The 15,869-nt window shown below is 49.7% G+C and overlaps 2 protein-coding genes across 7 annotated transcripts in view; both read left to right on the forward strand.

Annotated features, from left to right (window-relative positions):
- Positions 1-5,366, forward strand: part of CHD4 (chromodomain helicase DNA binding protein 4) — a 29,788-nt gene extending 24,422 nt beyond the window's left edge. For all 5 annotated transcript variants that reach the window (XM_057700767.1, XM_057700763.1, XM_057700765.1 and 2 more), the window contains 4 exons: positions 70-202; positions 3,497-3,692; positions 4,409-4,572; positions 4,757-5,366. In XM_057700767.1, the coding sequence (XP_057556750.1) occupies positions 70-202; positions 3,497-3,692; positions 4,409-4,572; positions 4,757-4,774 (511 nt within the window). In that variant the 3' untranslated portion in view covers positions 4,775-5,366. The remainder of the gene's footprint in view (positions 1-69; positions 203-3,496; positions 3,693-4,408; positions 4,573-4,756) is intronic.
- A 762-nt stretch (positions 5,367-6,128) lies between these two features.
- Positions 6,129-15,511, forward strand: NOP2 (NOP2 nucleolar protein). Of its 2 annotated transcripts, XM_057700769.1 has the most exons (16): positions 6,129-6,349; positions 6,587-6,696; positions 7,710-7,755; positions 7,937-8,025; positions 8,214-8,452; positions 9,541-9,596; positions 9,717-9,877; positions 9,973-10,172; positions 10,327-10,416; positions 11,442-11,529; positions 11,605-11,745; positions 12,581-12,720; positions 12,863-12,952; positions 13,093-13,215; positions 13,327-13,555; positions 14,722-15,511. In XM_057700769.1, exons 2-16 carry the CDS (start codon positions 6,591-6,593, stop codon positions 15,399-15,401), a joined length of 2,478 nt encoding a protein of 825 aa, XP_057556752.1. In that variant the 5' UTR covers positions 6,129-6,349; positions 6,587-6,590; the 3' UTR covers positions 15,402-15,511. The 2 variants fall into 2 exon arrangements, with proteins under 2 accessions (XP_057556752.1, XP_057556753.1); XM_057700770.1 differs by lacking the exon at positions 12,863-12,952.
- Positions 15,512-15,869: the final 358 nt, after the last annotated feature.

The raw sequence follows: 15,869 nt of genomic DNA on the forward strand, positions 1-15,869 counted from the left end.
GAGGGTCCCATAGTTTGAAGTTCTTACTCTCCTTGTTTCATTTTTCCTGAGCAGTTAATTTTTCAATAGCCATGGCTATGCCCGGTGGCAGGACATCCAGAATGACCCACGCTATGCTATCCTCAATGAGCCTTTCAAGGGTGAAATGAACCGTGGCAATTTCTTAGAGATCAAGAACAAGTTTCTAGCCCGAAGGTTCAAGGTGAGCAGGATGGGGAGGAATACAGCATTGATGTGACGGCCTTTAAAGTACAGAAGGGACTGCAAAGGAGGAAGTCTGTTCATTCGGCCATGCTGATTATTGTGTTCTCCTGTGTACTTAACTCTGTATTCTGTGAAAGGCTTTGCTCCCAAGTATCTTAAATATTAGAGCTCAAGACATACAGACTTGAAAATTAACCAGTTGTTTAAGGGTTGACGATGACTGTGCCTGATGAATGACACAGAGCAGTGCAGTGGGTGTGCTGGGGGGACACTATAGGTTGGAGTGTTCAGGAGAGATACAGAGGTGGGATTGAATTGGATCTCTGAGGAGGCAGGGCTGTCAGTGTGCTGGTGGTACTTTTTTCTGCGATGAGGGGTGGGGTAGATACACAGGTGTAGAGCTCCATTTTCAGAACCACTAGGGCTGATACGCCCAGGACTGAAGGGGAGTTTCCTCAGGAATTCAGCAAATGCATATTAAGGGTTAGACTTGTGTGCAGACCATCAAAATGGGATACCATGAAGATGAGCCACGTGGCTCTTATGCGGAGTAGAACTGGGGGAGTAAGAAAGGCGCACTACAGTAAACCTTCAGACATCATGTGCCAAGTAATGGATGGCTCGGGGACAGGCCTGGTGCCTGTTCTCAGGGAGCTTCCAGTTTAACCTAGAGGCAGATGTGTGGTCAAATGAATGTCACTCTTTGTGTTGTAAAAGAGACTGCTGAATCCATAAGAAAGTTCTCCAGAGGGCATGTGGGGAGTGGGCAGAGAGAGCTCACAAATGCTTCAGGGAGAAGATGCCATTGGAATGAAGTTTTGGTGAATGTAATAGAGATTGCTGGATAGAAACAGAAGGCCCTTTGATCAAAAGGATTAGGTTAGGCAAAGACAGAAGCTGTAGAGCTGAGGGTGTTTGGAAACAGCAAATACTCCAGGTGGGTGTAGGAGACACTTGTGTTGGTGATGGTGGGAGGTACGTTGGAGAGAAAGGTATAAGGCTGGAGGTTGGCAGGTAGATTTTTGGCACCAGATAAGAGAGTTTGGACTTAACCTTATAGTTCATGGGCAGCCATTGAGGGTTTGTGTACAGAACTGTCACATAGTCATGAGGTAGTAAGGGCTCAGCTGTGATGCTGGTTGTGGAAAATGGATTAGATATGGGGAACAAGGGACTTCCCTGGTGGCTCAGTGGTTAAGACTCTGAGCCCCCAATGCAGGGGGCCCCGGGTTCGATCCCTGGTCAGGGAACTAGGTCCCACACGCTGCAACTAAGGACCCACATGCTGTAACTAAAGATCCTGCATGCTGCAGCTAAGATGCAGCTCAGCCAAATAAATAAATAAGTAAATATTAAAAAAAAAAAAGGGAATGAAACATCAAGGAATTTATAGGACTTATTGACTTACTGTAGGGATCAGGAGACTTTCTATTAGGGGCCACAGTATTTCAGGATTTGTGACACTCAACTCTGTCATAGTGTGCAAGCAGCCATAGGTGATAAACAAGTAAGAATGAATGTGTTCCAGTAAAACTATATTTACTGACACTAAAACTTTATATAATTTATATGAAGTGTTATAAACTATTTTTTTTATATAAACTATTTTTTGACTTTCAACCATTTAAAAATTAAAAACCCATCCTTGCTCTTGGGCCAGCCAAAAGCAGCAGTGGCCCAGATTTGGCCCACAGGCCATAGTTTGCTCACCCCTGAGTTACTTTATTGGATTTGAGATACAAAGGAGTGAGACTCCAAAAATAACTGAAGTTTTGAGTCTGAGTCACTGAGAAAGTTAAAGTATCATTGGTAGATCAGGTAATTGAGGAGAGGGAGCAGTTTGTAGAAAAGAGTAAGTTCAATTTTAGGCAAGTCATTTGGTGTTTTCCACAAGAAAATAACCTCCCAGTATCCCCACCACCATTAAACAAGTGGGATCAAAGTGATCAACCATGCATGAGTGGGATCAGAACAATCAGTGCTTGAGATACAGGTCTGAAAAGCACCAATTCACTTGTGTAGAGGTGCTGGCTGATGCCAGGATGGGAGAGAGCTCTTGGGAGAGTGCTGATCCTGGAGAAGCCCATAGTTTGGGGCGGGAGGGAGGGGGGTTGGTGAAGGAGATAGGGTATATAGGTTGAAAGTAGGTGCTTGGTCTGTTTGGGGGTAAGTTAGTAGGCCTTGATGGAGCCAGGTCTTGTGGAAGAGACAGCAGTCCATTATTCTCATACTGTCTTTTTTCTTGACCCCTAATGGATTCATTCTTTTTAAGAACCAGTGGATACTTGAGTAAAGTAAGTCACGTAAGTCATGAATCAACATTCTGTCACTTGGAACGTATTTCAAAGGACCTTTTCTACAGCTCCATCAGGCGACAAATGCAAGTGTTCACTGCATTATGATTTCTGGTGGTGGGGCCTGGAGGCAACCTAGGTGTTCGACATTGGGAGTGTGGCAGGTAAAATGCAGATTCACATCATGGAGCATTAAGCAACAGTTGGAAGCAACAGAATACACGTTCTATAACATAAATGGACCTTTAAAAAAGCTATGAAGTTGAAGTGGGAAAGGAAAAAAGCATCTTATAATGTACAGAAAAACATTCTGTAAATGAGAAACGTGCACATGAAACTATACTGTCTTCAAGAAAACTCAAAAAAGACACACAGTAGGTATATTAAAAGGGTTGCCTATTGAAGGAAAGGAATGGGAGTGAGATATGGAGATGAAAGAAAAGAAACAACAGAAATAATTTTAAAGAGTAAAACAACTTTAGTGCTAGGGTAGGTATATATCCATAGGATGGACTGCCAGGCAACCATTAAAAGTCATCTGTATTCTGTAATAACCTAAATGGGGAAAAACAATTTGAAGAAGAATGGGGGAAAAAAAGTCATTTTTTATAAAGAGCAGCTAATAACAAAGGAAGAGTCTTACTATGTAACTTTGAAAACAATATAAATAACGTACATAGAATCTTAATTTTGCAAAAAACATATGTAACGTAAAACCTCAAAATGTTAACAGTATCTCTCGGAGGTGGAATTGTGATTTTAATTCTTTACACATTCTGTATTTCCTAAATTGAGTATCAATTGTGTATAAGACTGAATAAAGGGTAACGAGCTTTAAAAACACGGGCCTCCAAAGTGGGTTAAAAAAGGCAGTGTAATGTTGAACTGGCCAGGTGTGGGGGAGCCATCCGTAAGGTTCTTTACAGGTTCTGAGAGGCCCATCAGAAATGAGCAAAGTGAGTGTCAGTCCAACTGCTGTCTCTTTCTCTCTTGTCCAGCTCTTAGAACAAGCCCTGGTGATTGAGGAACAGCTGCGTCGGGCAGCTTACCTGAACATGTCAGAGGACCCCTCTCACCCTTCCATGGCCCTGAACACCCGCTTTGCTGAGGTGGAATGTTTGGCGGAGAGTCATCAGCACTTGTCTAAGGAGTCGATGGCAGGAAACAAGCCGGCAAATGCGGTCCTGCACAAAGGTAGCCAGTGGCTCCCCTGCCTCCTCTGCCCCTTCCTACCACCCATGTACTTCTCAGGTCCGAGCCTGTTTCAGAACCCCTTTGTCTGGGAGCTTAGGGTATCTGGGGGATCCCTGCCTTCCTTCTCAGGAAGCTAACATCTTAGGGGCAGTCAAGGACAGTAGTTCTTTGCCTCTTAACTCTTGAATATATTCAAGTCCTTGGAGGTGGAAAGCAAAGCAGAATAATGTAGCGTCATCTGGGATAGTTTAGAGGTGACTCAGGTGATTAAAGATCTCAAATTCTAGACCGCTTTCAACATTCTGTTTCTAATTAAAGTTAAGACATTGTGAGGAGGTGGAGGGTGAAATGAGGAAAAGAAGGCTGTTCTAAAGGAAGAGAGAGACAGCTCCAAAGGTGCAGAGGAAAGATACTGAGAAAAGTAAACAATAGGAACAGCTATTCAAGAAGTGGAGAAAATAGAGACAATGGGATAAAGGGAGAGATGACTTTAAAAAACACAGACCCGTGGACAGTTGGAACTGGAATATGAGGAATAGGAATTTGAGTGTGGTGGAGCCAGGTCAGGTGACTCAGTGACAAAAAGACAATACTCCAGCACATCAGTCACTTGGTCATGGGGGGGGTGGGGGGGTGGGAAACTGGCCCACTTAATGGTAAGATAGAGCTCCGTCTTGACCACTATGGCTCACTGCCTCTTTTCTTCCCCCATGCAGTTTTGAAACAGCTAGAAGAACTGCTGAGTGACATGAAAGCCGATGTGACTCGACTCCCAGCTACTATTGCCCGAATTCCCCCAGTTGCTGTGAGGCTACAGATGTCAGAGCGTAATATTCTCAGTCGCCTGGCAAATCGAGCACCTGAACCACCTCCACAGCAGGTAATAGGACCATTTTCCTCAGGCCAGCTGTTCCAACAGAGCCATTCTGGAACTTGTAACTTTGCTATGTGTCCCTAGCGGTACATACAGGGTAGGTGGGGCTGGCTTACCAGTGAGTTCCCTTAGCATCAGGTGGGTTCCTGTGGTCTGGAATTCTGACTCCCTTGGCTCTCTCTTCCTATAGGTAGCCCAGCAGCAGTGAAGATCCAGATTGATGATACCACCTCCACCGCTGAGCAGAGACCATCCTCACTTTCCCTTGCCCAGCTTCTCCCCTGGGGGCCCGAGAGACCCTCGCCTTCCTTCTGCCCCATCTTCCAAGTTGTAGAGGAACAGCTCCCAGCACACTGGGGGAGGGAAGGGAGTGAGGGGCAGTCGTGCCCTTCCTGCTGGAGAGACATACAGCAGTAGCGCCGGCGCCATCTGCAGGGAGCTGGCAGGCTGGCCTTCTGGGCCCTGGCTTCTCCCCACTGTAACGTCTGTTACACACAAACTGTTGTGGGTTCCCGCCAGGCTTGAAGAAAATGATCTGAATTTCTTCCTCCTTTTGGTTTTATTTTGTTGGTTTATTTTGTGTTTTCTTTTCTCCTTTTTGGGGGTTATTCACAGTGGGCCGGGCCCCTGGGTGAGACACAGCTACCTCTGTTGGCATCTTTTTAATACCAGGAACCCAGCGGCTCCAGCCCCTGAGCAGCTAGAATTAAATAAAGTGGAAGGAAAAAAAAAGAAAACCAAAAGCATAAAAAACCACAGCAAATTTCTTGACGAAAATTGAAAATAAAAGTTTCCTTGTATTTTAGTGCTCTGGTTCGGTGTGGGTGCAGGTGCAGGTGGATGAGTGTGTCTGACGGGAGCCCTGGGACACGTGTAATTGGAGACTGAGGGTTTCCTTGTGTCCTGAGATGCCACGGAAGAGCCGAGTTCCGACCGTGTACGTGCCCCGTGCTCCGGGCAAGACGCCGCCACCCGAGCCCAGCGGGGCCCCCGGAGCCCCCCCGGTCTCACGGCCCACGCCGCGGCCTCCTGGCTCCGCGAGCGTGCGGAGGCGGATTTGTCCGGGCTGTGGAAGTCTCGTGTATAAAATGAAGGGGTCGTCCTCGCAGAGCTGTGAAGACAAAACCAATGAGGGGCTGGAACAACTTTAACAGCTAAGCACCACCTTGGTGTTCGCTGGAGAAAGGCTTTAGTCGGTTTTTCTGTTAACTTGTGGAAAGAAGTGAGGATGAGAGATGCCTTCCTCCCGATCTCCAAGATGGGGACGTGGGCACAGAGGACCGTTACCTGAGGGGCAGCGCGGGGTCGGGGGCCAAAGAAGAGGCGTGGGGTCCCCCGAGTTTGAGGCGACGTCGGGCGGAGGAGGGCCGGGCTCTGGCGCCTCGGCTTTCGGGTACCAGTATTTCCGACTGAAGTCTTCAGCGAAGCGGAAGGTCCACGTCCGAAGGGGAGGGCGGGGAAGCTGAAGAAGTCTCTTGGGCAACGCCTTCTCCGCCCGCGGGGAGAGCAGAGCGGTCCTCTTCGGAATCTTGCCCGGCCGCGCCGCGGGCCCTGGCGAGCGATAGTTCCGGCTGCCGCGGCGGGCTCGAAGGCCGGAAGAGGCGGGGCCTCGGCGGGCAGGCAGCGCGCCTGCGGGAGACGTTTCCGTGGTGTGGCGTCGGAGCTCCTGCCCCCGGCCGCACGTGGAGCACGGCGCCTGCTTCTGAAGCCCGTCTTGGGGCTGGATTGGCTTCCAGGAGAGTCGAAGCTTCGGGCGGGTCTGGAGGAAGTCGCGGAAGAAAGGGTGAGGCGCTGATCTGGACTGGGGTGTGGGGAGGGGGACGCGGTAGGGCGTGGGACCCAGGTCCCGGAACTCAGCGTGGAGTCTGGAGGTTTGTCCAGGCCTCCAGGGGCTGTGGGGCTGCGGAGTCGAGGTTCTGGTGGAGGCGACACCCTTTCCCGCTCCGATTGGCTTCGTCTGCGCACTACCTTTTCCTCACAACACGCGCCCCTTTACCGTCTCCCGTTTTGTTTTGCACAGTACCATGGGGCGCAAGTTGGACCCTACGAAGAAGGAGAAGCGTGGGCCGGGCCGAAAGGCCCGGAAACAGAAAGGTGCTGAGACCGAACTCGTCAAATTCTTGCCTGCAGGTAAGGGTCAGGCGTGCCACTCCCCACCCCCCGCCGCGCTTCCAGATTCTCCACCTTTTGCTCTGTTCTTCCATCTGTAGCGTAACCGCTTCGTTTTTTCAGTCTTTGTGTTCATTTCCCGTTCAAGCGGAATTTTCTTTTAATGAGTTATTAGGGAATAGTATGAATGAAATCTTCTCATTAGTGTTTAGAACTTAGGGAAGGTGCAACAGGGACACAAGTACCCATGCAAGGAGAGCAGTGGTTTAACATTGAGGGCGCTGAGGACGGAGTTAAGAGAGTTTGAAAAAATTTTGTGAAGAAGTTGGGTTTTGAAAAATGGGTGACATTTTAGCAATTGGAAGTTGGGCAAGGGGATAGTCCAGTCCCCGTGAACCGCACTGTGAAGGGGATGGAGGTGGGAAAGCAGAGATCTGGTTCTGCCATGGTTCTTAGTCTAGTGCATAAAAGACGGGGAGGGAGGGAAGAATGGGCAGGTAGTTGTGTTGACCATCCTATAAAAGTTGAGGTTTATTGAGGCGTTGGCAAGTGCTAAACACTATAGTGAACCTTTTGGACACATTATGTCACCTCATTCTCAGTGTCCTGTAAAAGAGGCGATGCCAAGGAAATGGATGCTGAGAGGTTAACTTGCAGACGGTTATTGAATGACAGAGCTGAGATTTAAACTTCCTATTTTTTGGAGAATATATGAACAGCAGTTTTAAAGCTAAAACCTACTGTGATTGGTAACTGATTAGTTGAGAGAAAGGGCAGAAGAAAGGTAAGTTTTGAATCTGTGTTACCAGAATGGCGATGATGCTATTTATTGAAATAAGTCTAAAGGGAGGCCCAGTTTGGGTCTGGTTCATGAACAACCAGATGGAGATCAGCTCCTGGTAGAGCACAGTAGAGTGAGTTACAACCTACTCCCTTTAACTAGTATCTTAATTCTCTCCTTTTATTTCCTCTCCCATTGCTTTTTTTCATTTCCCCCGTAAGCTGCCTGTATTGTTTTGTTTTGTTTTAAACAGGTGGTGATGAAAATTTCAAGAGGCTCTCCAGCCGTGCTCGAAAGAGGTGAGTGTGCATGTCCAGACTTACATTAGACAGATTAAATTGGTCCGGCTCATCTTTAGGCACATGATCCCATGTGATTATGCTGATGGAAAGGACTGTTGGGACTGTCAGCTTTCCCTGCACTGGGAAGTGGCAGAGCCTGGGTGTGTGTTCAGTTTCCTCACTCTTTATATGTTTTCAGGGCAGCCAAGAGGAGGCTGGGCTCTGCTGAAGCCCCTGAGATGAGTAAATCCACTGGGGCCAAACCATTGCTTGGAAAGGTAACAAAAGGTCAGTGGAAGTAGGAGCTGGGTGCTATGTGAGGAGTCTCCTGGGTCCTGGGAAGGGAGGGGCTTGCTGAGCATTTCTGAAGTGAAAGGAAAAGCCAGAGTACGTTCTTGGGGGTAGAAAGTACAGACTCCATCAGTATGTAGCCGCCATCAGTCCGGGATTCTTCAAACCCTTTGGGATCTCTGCAGGAGCTGTCCAGACACCCAGTAAGAAAGGAATCCCATCCTTACTTAACACTGCTCGAGGCAAGAAGCGCCCAGCACCAACCCATAGCAGTGAGGAGGAAGAAGAGGAGGAAGACTCTGAAGGGGATGGTGTGGTGAACCAGGGGGACCTCTGGGGCTCCGAGGACAGTGATGCTGATATGATAGATGACTACGGGGCTGCCTCCAACTCAGAGGATGGAGATGAGGATGACGGGGAAGAGGTGAGTTTTATCTCTCTGGGTCTTCAGGAAGCGATCCTTGCCTTTTAGAGTCTTTCCAGGTCCTTGAGACTATCTCCTGGTGACAAGGATAAGCCTGAGGAGTAGAGAAAAGGAATTTTAGTGTTCCATCACCATCACTGGTTTCATGGCACCTTGCCTTCTCTCAGCGCACATGCAGGTTTAGAAGAGCTATAGGATAGAGCACTTTAAAATACGAGGTTGCTCAGTGCTGGTGAGGGTATGGTGAGTACATGGACATGCTCAGTGCTGGTGAGGACACTTGTACGGCCCCACTGATGGGAATAGAAGTGCACACACTTTTTTTTTAAAAAGTGTTTAGTGTCTGAGAACCTAAAAAAGGTTTTTCTTTTTCATTTAGTAATTCCACTTTAGGAGGGTGATCCAGAATGCTTACTTGCCGATGTATAAGAAGTTATTATGTATCATACAATTAGTATTTGAGTACATTAGGAAAGTTCAAGCAAAATCAAATTGTATGGAATAAAAAGGACCGTTCCCATTTGCACCTCTCTCCCTCAACCCCCCCATTCTCTCTACAGAGCTACTATTTTGAGATTTCCAGGCACCATGTGGACTATAATGCCAAAACTCTGGGAACTTCCAAATTGCCTAATATGCTTAAGTGAATATTATGGTTCATTTGTGTTCTAAGTTAACATTTGGCCATCATGTCTGTGAAAATGCTTGTGCCCTAACTGAATGAGAAAAGGCAAGAAACAAAGTTGAAAATGCATCATGATTTTGACTATGTGAAAAATGTAGAGTTAAGTGTGGAGGAAAATATGGCAGAATGAGTGCCCAAGGGCAGTTTTTGTGTGTCCCCCCTTTGCCCCCCCAATGTATGTATGGGTATGGGAAGAATAGTTTAATGAACCTTTTCAATCCATCACTTTACTTCAATAATGGTAAATATTATGTCAATCTTATATTTACTTCTTTAAGGTCTGTATTTTTTCCTGGGAGCAAGAGTTGTGTTTTTATTTAGGAAAAAAACAGAGGTAGGAAGTATTACATGGGCTGGTAGAAGGGCAGGCTTTGCATCACCAGCCGCTTGTCTCTCTTTTCAGTTGCTGCCCATTGAAAGGGCTGCTCGGAAGCAGAAGGCCCAGGAGGCTGTTGCCGGGTGAGTTTTGGAAACTCTTAGGGTGGTGCATAGGCAGCGGCTGGGATGAAGGAAAGTGTGAGGAAGGAAGAGGTGTCTGCTTTGATCTGTGAACCACTCTGTTCCTGAACCTGTTTACAGGGGCCAGTGGAGTGAGGAGGAGACTGATGAAGAGGAGGAAGAGGAGAAGGTGTCCCCTGAGTCAGGCCCCAAAGAGGATGATGAGATGGAAGGGGGCCTGCAGATCAATGTGGATGAGGAAGAGCCTTTTGTGCTGCCCCCTACTGGGGAGATGGAGCAGGATATCCTTCAGGCTCAGGGGGAGGGGGAAGGGGGGTGCTTGGGAAGCGATTTCCAGGCCCCAGGACATCAGGCAGCAGTTCCTTAACAGGTCCACATGCCCAGGTTCCAGACTTGCAACGAGTTCACAAGCGCATCCAAGATATAGTGGGAGTGCTGCGCGATTTTGGGACTCAGCGGGAGGAAGGTCGGTCTCGTTCTGAGTATCTGCAGCGGCTTCGGAAGGATCTGGCCACTTACTACTCGTACGGAGATTTCCTGCTTGGCAAGCTCATGGACCTCTTTCCTCTGTCTGAGGTACTGGCTTGTCAGCCTGATGCCCTTCCTGCTTTTCTTTCCTCATTCTCTCTCCTCTTACCCTGTGTCAGAAGGCAGCCAGCCTCCTACTGTCTGCTTTTCTGGCTGAGCTCCTAAGCCAGCCTGACCTGCTCCCTGCCATCCTCTGTCCCAGTTGGTGGAGTTCTTGGAAGCCAATGAAGTGCCTCGTCCCATCACCCTCAGGACCAATACCTTGAAGACCCGGCGCCGGGACCTTGCTCAGGTGAGGGGTAGGCTTTGAGATTTGCTTGTCTCAGGAGGCACTGACTTCTGTGAACCCCAGAGACTCCCTCATCCCACTCTGACTGGGGGTGGGCTCCTAGTACCTAAGCATTTCTTGGTGCCGGCATGATCCCAGGAGGCACACCTAGTCCTAGTGTCCTGCTGGGTCTGTGTGGCCAACTGAGGTCCAAGGACCTTTGTGGAATGGGGAGCTTGACCCTTCAGCCTCTACTCCCTGTCACAGGGCTGAGACATCTGCATCATGATGGAAGTGCTACGTCACAGAGAAATGGGAGGGGGTTGTCTGCCTCATAGGTCATTAAGAAGGTGGTGAGACTGTGATTCCTGCTTCAGGAAAAGACACAACACACACGCGCACGCACACACACACACACGCACACACACACACACAAGCAATATTTTAAGCTCATCGTTCCAAGGGGTTCAGGGGCCCCAGGTTAAAAACCCTGGTTCCATGGTCTTCCCTGGTGGTCCAGTAGTTAGAATTCCGTGCTTCCACTGCAGGGGGTGCAGGTTTGATTCCTGGTTGGGGAACTAAGGTCCTGCATGCCACGCAGCGCAGCCAAAAAAAACCAAAAACAGAAAAAAATCCTGGTTCCAGAGGCAGTGTTGTGGCCCTGTGTGTTGTGTGTCTCCTGATGCGGGGTAACCTGGTAATTACCTTAAAACACTATAACCAATAATGTTAAGTTTTAGGATGGTAAGGGCACTGAGGCACTTGGAAAAGTGGGCTCCACTTCCAGGAGATAAAAGAACAGGAGCTGGCAATCTGCTCCTTTGGGATGGAGTTCAGACCTTGAGTTAGAATCTGAGGTTAAGGAAAAGGGCATCACGGGGCAAGACAGGAGAAACTGCTCAGTGCATCTGTGATGACTGTGTCCTGACTAAGCTCTAGCAGTTGTGGTGCCTCAGACCTCCCAGCAGGACCAGGGTTTCACGTCTCCATCTGCTTTTGGGGTAGAGTAGCCTCTGAGGTTTTAAAACCTTCATCCATCTTATTTTCAGGCGCTAATCAATCGTGGGGTTAACCTGGATCCCCTGGGCAAGTGGTCAAAGACTGGACTCGTGGTATATGATTCTTCGGTGCCCATTGGTAAGTGTTCCCCTACCCAGAGCCTTTCTGCCCCTGCCCTCGTCCCAGTGTGTCACAGGTGGGTCCTCCTCACAGGTGCCACTCCCGAGTACCTGGCTGGGCACTACATGCTGCAGGGGGCCTCCAGCATGTTGCCTGTCATGGCCTTGGCGCCCCAGGAACACGAGCGGATCCTGGACATGTGTTGTGCCCCTGGAGGAAAGACCAGCTACATAGGTATGAGAAGGGCTGGCGGGCTAGGCCTCAGCTGGCTCTCTGCTTATGAAAGGAGGTGGGGTCGGTGACTTGACGGTGCTCAAGAAACAGGCACAGGTGGTCAGCAGAGTGGGGAGGAGCACAGGCTCTGGAGTCAGCCCGGCTCCAGCTCCAGCCCCAGCCCCACATGTGCCTCTTACTGTCCACGTGGGCAAGCCCCTGGTCCTCTTTGGTCATCCATAGAATGGCGAGTGATGGTGCTGGGGTTGGCCATTAAGTTATGCTTGGGTCATGAGGGTTGGGGTGTGCATGTGCAAGTCCCTGCCACAGAAACCATTGCATAGTTGTAGCCATTTTTTTTTTTTTAAGCTCTTTATTGGAATGTTATTGCTTTATACTCTTGTACCAGCTTTTGAGGTACACCAAAGTGAATCAGCTGTATTTATACATATATCCCCATATCCCCTCCCTCCCGCGACTCCCTCCCACCCTCCCTGTCCTGGCCCTCTAAGGCATCACCCATCATCGAGTTGATCTCCCTTTGTTATACAGCAGCTTCCCACGAGCGATCTATTTTACAGTCGGTAGTGTAAATATGTCTATGCTAAGTTGTAACCACTTTATTAAACTGTTATCACTTGGAAGAAGTAACTTCGTCTGTAGGATCAGTACCAACGGAAGAAGCACCCTGGTGGGCTTGCTCATTACAGGGGCCAGTGCAGACTGGGTAGACAGTGGGGATGCAGCTTACTGAGGAAGGGATGAGACTTCGCCAGCAGATAACTAGGCTGGAGGGTGGCCAGCAGGTGTGGAGGCAGAGGAGCTGCTGGTGAGCACTGTGCCCTCCTCCCTTCAGCCCAGCTCATGAAGAACACAGGCGTGATCATCGCCAATGATGCCAATGCCGAGCGGCTCAGGAGCGTCGTGGGCAACCTGCACCGGCTGGGAGTCACCAACACCGTCATCAGCCACTACGATGGGCGCCAGTTCCCCAAGGTGGGGCTCCTCTGTGCGCCTCTCTCCTGAGGCATCTCACCTGCCCCTTTCCTGACCTCAGGATGTTGAGACTTGCCCCTGGGAAATAATCAGTATGGTTCAGGTTGCCAAAAACATCCAATGAGCCTACCCTTGTCCCCAGGTGGTGGGGGGCTTTGACCGAGTCCTGCTTGATGCTCCCTGCAGTGGCACTGGGATCATCTCCAAGGACCCAGCTGTGAAGACTAACAAGGTGTGGGGGTCAGGGGACTCGCTGAGAAGTTGGGGGTGGGGGTTTGCAGAGCTGAGTGGGAAGTGGGCAGCCAGCCACTCACTTCTCCCGAGGCCATCTTTTGGAATTCCAATGCTGTGGGTCTCTCCATCTTGGGACAGGATGAGAAGGACATCCTGCGCTGTGCTCACCTTCAGAAGGAGCTGCTCCTGAGTGCTATCGACTCTGTCAGCGCCACCTCCAAGACAGGGGGCTACCTCGTCTACTGCACCTGCTCCATCATGGTGAGGCCCTTGTCGCAGAGCGAGAGGGGCAGGGCTGGGGCTGTCTGCCCTCAGCGCCTCTTCAGCTTCAGCTCTGCTTCCCCTTCTGTCTCTGTCTCCCCCAAACGGCAGGTGGAAGAGAATGAGTGGGTGGTAGACTATGCCCTGAAAAAGAGGAACGTGCGTCTGGTGCCCACTGGCCTGGACTTCGGCCAGGAGGGCTTTACTCGCTTCCGGGAAAGGCGCTTTCACCCCACTCTGCGCTCCACCCGCCGCTTCTACCCTCACACCCACAACATGGATGGTTTCTTTATTGCCAAGTTCAAGAAATTCTCCAATTCTATCCCCCAGTCCCAAACAGGTAAGCAGTCTGCCCTTCTTTCCCTTCATCACCACCTTTGCTCTTTCTACCTCTCCAGAGGCTTTATAGTGTGACTGCGAGGAAGGGTGGATCTCTGCCTCCCTATCCCAGCCTCTGCACGCTTGGGTGAGAGACCCCTTTCATCCCAGCTTGAGTTGTTCCCAAGCCTGGAGCCCGTATGGGTATGTTAAAAGGTCGTGTGCATGGGCCTCTTCCTTGATTCTGCCAAATGGCTGCAATTATTCGGCACTAAATGCGTTCCCACTGCGGGTGTGGTTTTCTGGCCGAGGGTTGCCTTACTGGTAATAGACCGCTGCCGGTCCAGCCTTGTCAGCAGTGGGTTGGCACACGACTCCTCAGAACTGTCAGTTCTCTGAGCCCATCACACTAATTGCAGATCGTTTTCTCAGCCATCTTGAGGAGTCTGGCCTGGATCTCGGGGAGAAGGGTGGGGTTTTCTGAAACAAGCCTGAGGGTTCTGCCCGCTGGGATGTCACCCTGGGTTTAGTTGGAAGGGGGAGAGGCAGACTTCTTTGGACACAAACCTCATGGCTTTTTTTTTTCCTCCTCTTTATAAACAGTGCCTCTTAACAAAATTCACATCTGAATGTTAACAGAACAAAAACCTCTTTTAAGAAGTAGCCAAATTTCCTATAATTTTTTTTTGCTGTAATTGTAAAGATACATATTTAATATGTCAGTCTTCGTTAATGAAAACTAGCTTGTTTCTTGTTGCTCTGTGTGCCTTCTTATTTTCCTGCATGTCATCAAAATCTGCATTAAAAAAATATCTTTTCTGTTTAAAAGAAAAGCCCAGTGCTTCAAGATTTATTCAGGATTCATCTCCTGCTTAGAGTGTCTCATTACCTGCTGGCCTCAAGGGGGCACAGCTTCCTCTGAAAACCTTTTGGCTGAGGTATGGGTAGTGATCCCTTCTCTTTAATACAGGGTTCAAATACGAGTTGAGTAAAGGCCAGGTGATATTAAGTAATATGAATCTAGGCAGTCTGCCCTTAGGCACCTCCCAGTTGTGTGGAACACTTGGCCAAGAGATAGTACCGAGGCAGTTTCCTTATTTTAATGCCTCTACTTACCACCTCCACTAATGATCAAGACCCAGGGATGAGGCCTGTTTTCTCAAACCATCTGTTTAATTTTAACCTCAGGAAATTCTGTGACATCAACCCCTACAAACCTAGACTTGCCCAGCCTGAAAGGGCAGGTGACCCCCCAGCCTGAGAGCGGCAGCCAGCCTGCCAAACAGGCTGGAGTGGCCGGTCAAGCAAAGCAGTGGCTGCAGCAACGGCAACATCCCAAGAAGGCTTCTGTCCGGAAGCAGAATGGCATCTCCAAAGGGACAGACTCCGAATTGTCCACTGTGTCTTCTGTCACAAAGGCCCAAGCTTCCTCCAAGCTCCAGGATAGCAGTCAGCCTGCTGAAAAAGCAGCAGTGATCAGGGAACCAAAGGTGGCCGGGAAACTAAAGCAGCAGTCACGCAAACTGCAGTCCTTCAAGAAAGTTGCCTTCCGGAAGCAGCGTGCTCCTCCCAAGGGCACAGACAGAGAAACGTCTGCTGCACTGACCGTCTCCAAGACCCAGGCTGCTCTCAAGCCTGAGGACCGTAATCAGCCCCTTGGGAACACCACAGGGGCTGAGAAGGTTAAGCGGCAGGTACCAGAGCAGCCTTTCCAGAAAGCTGCTTTCCAGAAACAGAACGGCACCCCCAAGGGACCTAAAACTGCCACCACGTCCCGCCGCAGTTCCAGCCGGCCCCCACCAGCAAAGAGGAGAAAATCTCAGTCCAGAGGCAGCAGCCAGCCAGTGCTGTCTTCGATGGATGATTGAATTGGACTGGGGTGGCTCATTGCCATTGTTACTGGGTTGGAACTCTTACCTCTGTGAGGATGGCTTCCCCACTGGGAACGTGAGATTTAATAGACATTTTACAACCTCTGGCCACTGCGTGTTTTTTGAGGGGACTGGGTACTGGCTTTGCTGCTTAAAGGGTAGAGGTGGGAGGGTGGGACAGGGATCCTCTGAAGAGTGGGAACAGTGTGGTGTACTGAGAAATTAGGTCAGTTCCCAGGGACCCAGGGCAGGAGAGTCACGGAGTCAGAGCCTAGGTCTTGGAATTCAGGGGAGAAGAGGGCAGTTGGGGTGCAGGGAAGATGGATTTCGTGCCACCAGAACCATGGAGTACTGGAGGACCTGGGTTTTGTGTCCCTCTGGGACTTTGTCGGGATTCCAGGCATGGGCCTGGGTCCGCTCAGCTCAGGTCTCAGCTGCGGATCCGGAAAGCTCAATTCAGGTGCC

The sequence above is a fragment of the Hippopotamus amphibius genome, chromosome 12 (assembly GCF_030028045.1).
Source record: "Hippopotamus amphibius kiboko isolate mHipAmp2 chromosome 12, mHipAmp2.hap2, whole genome shotgun sequence".
Lineage (NCBI taxonomy): Eukaryota > Metazoa > Chordata > Mammalia > Artiodactyla > Hippopotamidae > Hippopotamus > Hippopotamus amphibius.

Coding starts and splice junctions, on each gene's coding strand:
- NOP2 (XM_057700769.1), top strand. CDS start 6,591: ATGGGGCGCAAGTTGGACCCTACGAAGAAGGAGAAGCGTGGGCCGGGC. Junction 12,953..13,092: donor CAGCTGTGAAGACTAACAAG/GTGTGGGGGTCA, acceptor ATCTTGGGACAG/GATGAGAAGGACATCCTGCG. Junction 13,556..14,721: donor TATCCCCCAGTCCCAAACAG/GTAAGCAGTCTG, acceptor TTTTAACCTCAG/GAAATTCTGTGACATCAACC.